Consider the following 10,000-nt stretch of genomic DNA (forward strand, 5'->3'; position numbering starts at 1 on the left):
CATTTATACCGTCACGCGCCTTCGCTGAAAGAAGGAAGGAATTTTTACCTCTCTTCGCCAAGATCTAAGGAATATTATTACTCTTTTTCGCCAAGACTTTAGGGATATTACCCTAAAGGCCTAAAACCAAAACCTTAAGAATATCACCTTTTTTTCCAAAAAACAACAACTAGGAAACGTTACCATTACCTAAGGAATATTATCCTTTCCCCCAAAAAAGGAGGAATATCACCCTTTTTTCCCAAAAAACCTAAGAAATATCACCCTTTTATCCCCCAAAATAAGAAATATCACCCTTATTTCCCCCCAAAAAAAATAAGAAATGTTATCCTTTTTCCCCCAAACTTAGGAAATATCACCCTTCCCCCCCCCCAAAAAAAAAAAAAAAAAAAAAAAAAAAAATAAAATTACCCATTCACCCCAGAAACCTAAAGAATGTCATCCCCCCCCCCCCGAGACCTCTGTTGCGGAGATCGCGTGGGCATAATACACAGCGGTCGTGCTGGGCTTAATACTCGGAGCTTTAATGGTATGGAGTTATGTGGCGGGGAGTCAAGAGTTCGCCTTTGTGACTTGAATGATGTAATGCTCTTTGCAGCAGCCGATTTTTTATTTATTTTTTATTTTTTTTTTATTTTTTTTTGTGGGGGGGGGGGGGAGGACAGCCAGGTGCGCCCGGACTTGTTTGTTCGGTGCCGTGTAGTGCGATTTTTTTTCTTTTCTTTTTCTCTTATTTTCTCGTTTTCGCTCATTCGTCATATTTTCTCTTATTTCTCTTGTTCGTCATATTTTCTCTTATTTCTCTTATTCATCATATTTTCTCTTATTTCTCTTATTCATCATAGTTTCTCTTATTTCTCATGTTCATCTTATTTTCTGTCATTTATCTTATTCATCATAGTTTCTCTTATTTCTCTCGTTTTCTTTTATTTCTCTCCTGTTCTCTCGTTTCTCTTGTTTTCTTTTATTTCTCTTCTGTTCTCTTATTTCTTTTATTTTATTACTCTTATCTCTCTTATTTTCTCTCGTTTTCTCTTATTTTTCTGTAGGGCAAATAAGATTTATATTCGTATACACACACACACACACACACACACACACACACACACACACACACACACACACACACACACACACACACACACACACACACACACACACACACAAATATATATATATATATATATATATATATATATATATATATATATATATATATATATATATTCATATTCTTTAGCGTAATTCAAATATCGTAGATTTATATTATTATATATTATATTATATTTTATTACATATATTCTATATTATGTTATTATATATTACATATTATATTATTATATACTACATATTATATTATTATATATTATATATATTATAATATAGTCTGTTATCCCTCGTTAGTATTTATGTAGTCAGAAAATTGCACAAACCGATATGAAAAATTGGCGAAGTTTTGTGGAATAGCGAGGCAAGGTAGTTAGAAAAGTGACCAGGTGTTAGCTGAGAGAAGCGTTCAGTTCCACTTTGAACGCAAGTAAAGGTAATGATAGTTTTGTACTTCGTCGAGGGCAGTTGTTGTGGTCGGGATTCCCGTCTGCTTGTCTCACCTTGATCATTTTCTTTTCTTTTCTTTTCTTAGTTTAGTATTTATAGTTGTAATTGCGCTTTGAAGTGGAAAGATTATGTTAATTTATTTTCATGGTTTCTAACGGCGTCCATGTACTCTTTTCGCAGGATGGCAGAAAAGGCGGGTGGAGGGTTCCTGAAGGAGTTTTCCCTGGACTTCTTCAAGCGTTCGTCGTCCGTGGAGATCCTTACGCCCACGAACGGACAGCTCCTGGCGCGGCGTCCCAACATCAGCACGAGCCACCTCCCGGAGCCGGTGACCAAGAGCCAGGCCAAGAGCGAGGCCGCGACCCAGCCGACCCCGCCAGACCGGCAGACGTCGGCGAGCACCGGGACCCTCGCCCTGTCGTCTAAGAACAACGCGCCGACGCAAAATGGAACAGTTTCCCCTCGCAACCAACGGAGCTTAGAAAACGTGCGTCTCGGGGAGAAGCTTCCCAAACCCCCGAAGAAAAAGGGGGCGCAGCTCCCCCCGCTTCACATGCCCCAGCGAAATGCCCCGACGCCCCCCAACGCCACGCCCCAAGGCACGCCCATCATCGGCGAGAGGGGACACATCTTCACCATCTCCAGCGCCGTGCCTGACGACCCCATCTCGAAGAATCCTCCCAAGAGAGAAAGCGGCCCTGACCAGAACCCCTTCGAGAAGAGACGCCCTTCCCTAAAGACACCTGCGACGCCCCCGAAGGAGGGTGAGTCGGCAGCAGGTGGAATTCCTCGATTTTATGTCCGTTGCTGGAAGTCACGAACGGCAGAGTGGGTCGCACAGAAAGCCAAATGTAGAAACGAAGAGAAACGGTTAAGATTTATATTCATATATGCACATATATACCTTAATTCACATTCTCTAACGTTCTTTAAATAACGCAGATTGACGTGCTGGGGAGTTGCAAGGCCTGCATTTCTCTTTCAATTTACAGTTATTTCCATGCCTCTTCATTATAACTCTTCGTAAAGCCTTCTGTTAAACGAGGCGGTTTGCGGCCTAACGTTGTGGTCGCTCTTTCGCCGAAGAAAGTACCTAATTAAAGCCTTAGAGCAAATTTTGTTGTAGAGTTTCCGCCGTCTCTTTTTCGCTGCTTCACTTACAAAGTCAAAGGTGTGCGTGTGCGTGTGCGTGTGCGTGTGCGTGCGCGTGCGTGCGTGTGTGTGTGTGTGTGTGTGTGTGTGTGTGTGTGTGTGTGTGTGTGTGTGTGTGTGTGTGTGTGTGTGTGTGTGTGTGTGTGTGTGTGTGTGTGTGTGTGTGTGTGTGTGTGTGTGTGTGTGTGTGTGTGTGGTGTGTGTGTGTGCGCGCGCGCGTGTGCGTGTGTGTGCATGTATGTGTGTTTATGTGTATATATATACATATAAATTAATATATATATATATATATATATATATATATATATATATATATATATGTGTGTGTGTGTGTGTGTGTGTGTGTATGTAATATATATGAAAACATATGCACCAATATAGCTGTATGTCTTTCAATTTGTCTGTCTGTCTATATTTATATACATAAACGCACAGACACACGTGTGTTCATTCGCTCACTCAAGCATCGAACCTTTGATCTCACATCACCGAACTCAAAACAGTCCCCTTGTGCGCACAACTATTTTCTCTCCCTTCTTTTAACTCTCCCTCTTCCTGCAAAGCGACTGCTAGACTGATAAGAACTGATAAATAGCCTCTATATCCCAAACTGTCCAATTCCAGATGATGATGAGCCCGTCTGGCAGAGGAGACTGTCCCAGCTGTTTGTTCCGCCCAGAGAGGATGAATTCGACCACGAGAAAGTAAGTGGGGATTTTTTTTGTTCTGTTTTATGTTTTCTGTTTTTTTTCTTTCTTTCTTTTTTCTTGTTTCGTGTGTGTACGTGTGTATGTATAGGGTATTAGGTAGCGTGTTTGTTTACTTTGATTTGGTGCTTGTTTGTTTGTGAATTCGATATTGAGAAAGGAAGTGGGGACTTGAATCTTTATATATATATGTATATATATATATATATATATATATATATATATATATATATATAAATTTATATGTATGTATGTATGTATATATATGTATATATAATATGAATAAATATATATATATATATATATATATATATATATATATATATATGTATATTATATATGCACACACACACACACACATACACACACACACACACACACACACACACACACACACACACACACACACACACACACACACACACACACACACACACACACACACACACACACACACACACACGCTTGTATGCAGGATTTCACACGCAGTATTTGTTACCTATTTATTTTCTTTACCTAGTATCCCAGATTAACTTATTTCTTATGCCTTTCACAATGCCGTGATAGTAACTCCGCGCCACTTGGGTAATGAGTAATAGATTTAAGTAAAGGTGTTCTGTAAATAACTTTTTTCTGCTTATTTAATTTGCTTATTGGGTTCATGTATGTTGCTTTACCCGTTTTCATCACGTGATTAGGTTAAATGTTTTTTTTTGTTGTTGTTTACCTTGCATTCCATTGCATTTTTTTTTTTTTTTTTTTGATGGTGATTATGATTACGGTATCTTGTATTGCATGTTTTTCACTGTTGAATAAGGTGAATAAATATCACGCTTTTTTCTGTTTATTTATTTATTTATTTGTTTATTTGCGTCACGTTACCTAATTCGTTTTTCAATTATTTGAGCACATTACATTACAATTATATTACATGTTCATTGCATTTTTCAATACGCTTCTATTACCCGTTTTTCTTCCCCCGGATTAAACGGCCATAAAAGTCGTTTTCTCTTTCTTGATTGACATGGCCTCATCCTTCGTTAAATAGAAACCTCCCCAAGGCTGTAAGGAAGTACGGGGGGGGGGGACCTTTGTGTGATTTTAACTTCTCTCTACTTGCATTAAGAGTTCACGTGAGTTTTTTTTTTTTTTTTTTTTTTTTTTTTTTGTGGGGGGATGGGGGGTGGGTGGGGGGGTTGTGTGTGTGTGTGTGTGTGTGTGTGTGTGTGTGTCTGTGTCTATGTGTGTGTGTGTGTGTGTGTGTGTGTGTCTGTGTCTATGTGTGTGTGTGTGTGTGTGTGTGTGTGTGTCTGTGTCTGTGCCTGTGTCTATGTCTATGTCTGTGTGTCTGTGTCTATGTCTGCGTGTGTGTGTGTGTCTGTAAATGTCTGTCTGTCTCACTCGCGTATTTGAACTTGGCGCGCGTCCGCCGTTCAAAGGGTGTCAAAGAAAACGGGTTTTTTTACCTTGTCGAATCGTGTCCGCGGTTCTTCTTCTTGTTCTCCTGTGTCGTTGTTCTTCTTGTTCTTCCTCTGCGTTGTTGTTCTCCCTCTGCGTCGGCGCGTTCTCGCTTTCTCTCGCCTGACCTCTGTTTCCTTTGCTTGTTCTTCCTGCCTGTGCCATTTATATGATTGTTATTGCTTTTTGCACCTGTCTCCCACTTTCGCAACGCTGATTGACTTTGTTTCCGTTTTGGGGCAAGTTTCTCTTCTTGCATTTCCTTCTTCCTCAAGTGTCTGCACAAGTCGCTTTTCATTCATTGTCTTCAGTGTCTGTGCGGCTTTTTCGTAGTCGCCTGCGCGTGTATGCATGTGTGTGTGTGTGTGTGAGTGTCTGCATGTGTGTACGTACACACACACACACACACGCACACGCACACGCACACGCACACGCACACGCACACGCACACGCACACGCACACACACACACACACACACACACACACACACACACACACACACACACACACATATGTATATGTATATAAATATATTATATATTTATATTTATATTTATATTCATATTTATATTTGTGTATATATATATATACTCCTCCATCCCTCTCTTCCCCCTTCTGTCTCCCCCTATCTCCGCATTCTTTTGTTCTTGCACTCCCTTCTCTCCACTCCCCGCATTTCCTATTTCCCTTCTCCCCCTTTTCCTCTCCCCCCTCTCTCTGTCTTTCTCTTTCTTTCTTTCTTTCTCTCTCTCCCTCTTTCTTTCTCTCTCTTTATCTCTCTCTCTCTCTCTCTCTCTCTCTCTCTCTCTCTCTCTCTCTCTCTCTCTCCTCCTCCTCCTCCTCCTCCTCCTCCTCCTCCTCCTCCTCCTCCTCCTCCTCCTCCTCCTCCACCTCCCCCTTCTCCTCCTCCCCACCCTCTCCTCCCTCCCCAATCTCCCACTCCCTCTCCCATCCCCCCCAATCCCCCTTTCTCCCCCCTCCCCCCCACTACATGAGTCACACACCCGCCATCGAGTCAGTATGAAATTTTATAACTTCTGATTAATAATTATTACCGATAATGAGCCGGCGTGGTGCCACTGCCTCCTCTTCCGGCTGTCGGGAAGTGGCACTCCGACAGTGCCAGTGCCAGGATTATGTCGGTTTTGTCAGTTTTTCCCGATTGTTTGGGAATTTCTATTATTATTATTATTTTATTTTTTTATTATTTTTATTAATTTATTAGTGTTTTTGGGTTTGTTGTAAAATTTTTATTTTAAATTTTTATTGTTATTATTTTTATTATTGTTTTTAGTATTTAAAAAAAAATAATTTTTTAGTAATTGGGCTTTCATCATCATTGTTTTTTATTTTTATTATTATTATTTATTATTTTTATTATTATTATTAAATTTTTATTATTAAATTTTTAAATTTTATTTTTATTATTTTTATATTTTTTTTTATTTACTTTTTTTCAGAATTTTTTTTTGTTTGTCTTTTTTGATGCCAAATTGAGATTGGTTTATTTGTTTGATTTTCTTTTTTTATTTTTTTTGGGGTTTTTTTATTTTTTTTATGATGAAAGGGGTAGAGGGAAGAGGGGAGAGAAAAGAGAGAGAGAGAAGAAAAGAGAGAGAAGAAAAGAGAGAGAGAGAGAGAGAGAGAGAGAGAGAAAAGAGAGGAGAGAGAGTAAGAAAAAGAGAAAAGAGAAAGAGAGAGAAGAGAGAGTAAAAAAGAGAAAGAAGAGGGGAGGGGAAATAAGAAAAAAAAGAGAGGGGGAGAGAGATTAAAAAAAAAGGGGGGAGAGGGGGGAGAGAGAAAAAGAGAGGCGAGAGAGAGAGAGAGAGAGAGGGGAGAGAGAAAAGAGAGGGGAGAGAGAGAGAGAAGAGAGAGAGGGAAAAGGGGAAAGGGGAGAGAAAAGAGAGAATGAAAAAGGGGAGAGAGGAATGGGGAGAGAGAGGAGAGAATGAGAGAGAGAGAGAGGGAAAGAGGGGGGAGGGAAGGATGAAAGAGGGAGAGAATGAAGGAGAGAGGAAAGAGAAGAGAGAGGAGAAGAGAGAGAGAGAGAGAGAGCGAGAGAGAGAGAGAGAGAGGGAGAGAAGTAAGAAAAAAAGGGGAGAGAGAGAGAGAGAGTAAAAAAAGAGAGAGGGGATAAAAGAGAGAAGTAAGAAAAAGGAGAGAGAGGAGAGGGGAGTAAAAAAAGAAGGAGAGAGAGAGAGCGAGAGAGACGGAAGATAGTAAGAAAGAAAGAAAGAGAGAGAAAGAGAGAGAGAGAGAGGGGAGAGGAAAAAGAGAGAGAGGGAAGGAAAAGAGAAGAGAGAGAGAGAAGAGAGAGAGAGAGGAATGGGGAGAGAGAGGAGAATGGAGGAGGGAGAGAGAATGAAAGAGGGGGGAGATAAATGGAAAAGGAAGGAGAGAGAGAGAGAAAATTTGGGGAAAAGAGTGAGAGAAAAGAAATGGAAAAGGGAGGAAAAATAGAAGATGAAAGAGAGAGAGAGAGGGAATGGAAGGGAGGAAAAAGGGGGGGAGAGAATGAAAGAGAAGAGAGAGAAAGAGAGAGAGAGAGAAATTGGGGGAGAGAGCAGGAATGGAGAGAAGAGAGAAGAGAAGAGAGAGAGGAAACGAAGGAAGAGAGAGAAGAGAAGAAAAGAAGAAAAGGGGAAAAAGGAGAGAGAAAAGAGGAGGAGGAGAGAGAAGAGGAGGAGAAAGAGAAAGAGAAATTAGAGAGGAGAGGAGAGGAGGAAAAGAGGAAAGAGAGAGAGAAAAAGAGAGAAAGAGGGGAAAAAAGAGAGAGAAAAGAAGAGTAGGGAGAGAGAAGAGAGAGAAGAGGGATAGAGAGAGAAGCGGGGGAAAAGATAAAAGAAGAGAGGGAGGAGAGGATAAGGAGAGAGAGGGGAAAAGAGGGGAAAAAGAAAAAGAGAGAGAGAAGGGGGAAGAGAAAAAGAGAAGCAGAGGAGGGGAGAGAGGAGAGAGAGGGGAAGGGGGAGGAGAAGGGGGGGAGAGGGAGAGACGAGGGGGGGAGAGAGGGAGGGAGAGAGAGAGGGGGGGGGGGGAGAGAGGGGAAAAGGGGGGGGGGGGGGGGGAAGGGGGAGAGAGAGGAAGGGGGGGGGAGGGGGGGAGAAAAGGAAAAAGGGGGGGGGAGGGGAGAGAGAGGGGGGGGGAGAAAAGGGGGGGAGAGAGAGGGGGGGAAAAGAGAGAGAGAGAGAGAGAGAAGGGGGAAAAAGAGAGAGAGGGAGAGGAAAATAGAGAGAGAAGAGAAGGGGGAGGGGGGGGGAAAAGAAGAAAGGGGGAAGAGAAAAAGAGAGGAGGAAAGAGAGAGAGAGGGGAGAGGAGAAGAGGAAGAGGGAGGGGGAAAAGAGAGAGGGGGAGAGAAGAGAGAGAAAAGAGAGAGAGGAGAACGAGGAAAGAGAGAGGGCGGAGGAAGAGAGAGAGAGAGAAGAGAGAGAGAGGAGAGAGGAGAGAGAGGGAGGGAAAAAGAGAAAAGAGGAGGAAGAGAGAGAGAGGGGAAAGGGGAAGAGAGAGAAAGAGAGAGAGATAAAGAGGAGAGAGAGAGAGGGAAGAGAGAGAGAGAGAAAGAAAGGGGAAGAGAGAGAGAAAAAAAAAAGAGAAGAAAAGAAGAAGAGAAGAGTAAAAAAGAGGGGAAAAAAGAAGAAAAATAAAGAGAGAGAAAAAAAAAAGAAGGAAAGAGGAGAGGAGAGTTGGGGGAAAGGAAGGAGCCACCAAACAGGGATGAAAAATAAAGAAAGGAGGGAAGGGGGGGGGGGGTTAGGGAAAGGAAAAGGGGGGGGGTAGAGATTTAAGAAAAGGAAAAAGGGGAAAAAAGGAAAAGGAAAAAAAGGGGGAAAATGAAAAGAAAAAAGAAAAAAAAAAAAAGGAAAGAGGGGGAAAAAAGAGAGAAAAAGGGAAAAGGAAAAAGAAAGGGAAAAAGGAAAAGGGGAAAAAAAAAAGAAAAGAAGAGAGGAGGAGAGGGGAAAAGGGGGAAAAAGGGGGGGTTTTTATTTTAAAAGGAGAAAAAAAAGGGGGGGGGGGGGAAAAAGGGAAAAAAGGGGAAAAATTTGGAAAAAAAAAATTGGGAACGGGGAAAAGGAAAGGAAAAAGGGAAGGAAAAGAAAAAAAATTAAAAGAAAAAAAAAAAAAAGAAAAATAATAAAATAAAGAACAAGGGAAAAAATTTTGGGAAAAAAAAAGAAAAAAAAAGGAAAACAAAGGGGGGGAAAAGAAACAAAAAAAAGGAACCCAAAAAGAGAGGACCCGGGGGGAAGAAAGGAAAGGGGGGGGTTTTAGAAAAATTTTTTTTTAAAAAAAAATTGGGGGAATTCGAAAAAAAATTTAAAACTATAGAAAAGGGCCCCCAAAAGAAAGAAGATAGAAAAAGAAAATTTTAAAAATTTTAAAAAATTTGGGGGAAAAAAAAAAAAATTAATAAAAAAAACACTTTTAATAGAAATTTTTTATTAATTTTTAAAAAAATTTTTAAAAAACCCCGGAAAATAAAATGCCAATAACCCCCAAGTTTGGGCCCCTAAAAAAAAAAAACCCTTTTTGAAAACCGGAAAAAATTAATTTTTTTTAATTTTTTTTTAATTTTTTTTAATTTTTTTTTAAACCCTGGGCCCCGGGTTTAGGGGGATGAAAACCAGGGAAGGGGTTAGGGACAGGAAATTTCCATGCATTTTTTTTTTAAAAAATTTTAAAAATTTTTTTTTTATTTTTTTTTTTTAAAAAAAATTCCTTTTTTATGTTTGGTTTTTGTGTTTTTTGGAAATTTTAAAAAAAATTTTTTAAAAAAAGGAAAGGTTTTCCCCCTTGGTTTGAAAAAGGCGGGGGTTGGGGGAAAAAAAAAATAGAAAAAAATCCCCCCCAAAAAAAAAAAGGAAAAAAAAAAAAAATAAAATGGAAGAGATGAAAAGAGGAAAAGGAACAGGGGGAGAAGGAAGAGGAAGAAGAAAAAGAAAAGAGAGAGAGAGAGAGAGAGAGAGAGAGAGAGAGAGAGAGAAGGGGGGGTATAGTAAAAAGAGAAAAAGGAAATAAGAAAGAATAAGAAAAGAAATTAGATATCGAGAGAAAAGGAAATGAAGAGAAGATAGAAAAGAAAATAATAATAATAATAGATAAAAAAAAAATTAATAAAAACGAAATAAAT

General features: G+C 40.1%; 1 protein-coding gene across 2 annotated transcripts in view; it reads left to right on the plus strand.

The window, feature by feature from the left end:
* Positions 1-10,000, plus strand: part of LOC119580339 (myogenesis-regulating glycosidase-like) — an 84,235-nt gene that overhangs the window by 31,311 nt on the left and 42,924 nt on the right. For both annotated transcript variants that reach the window (XM_037928439.1, XM_037928446.1), the window contains exons 2-3: positions 1,738-2,321; positions 3,334-3,413. In XM_037928439.1, the coding sequence (XP_037784367.1) occupies positions 1,739-2,321; positions 3,334-3,413 (663 nt within the window). In that variant the 5' untranslated portion in view covers position 1,738. The remainder of the gene's footprint in view (positions 1-1,737; positions 2,322-3,333; positions 3,414-10,000) is intronic.

The sequence above is a fragment of the Penaeus monodon genome, chromosome 2 (assembly GCF_015228065.2).
Source record: "Penaeus monodon isolate SGIC_2016 chromosome 2, NSTDA_Pmon_1, whole genome shotgun sequence".
NCBI classification, from domain to species: Eukaryota; Metazoa; Arthropoda; class Malacostraca; order Decapoda; family Penaeidae; genus Penaeus; species Penaeus monodon.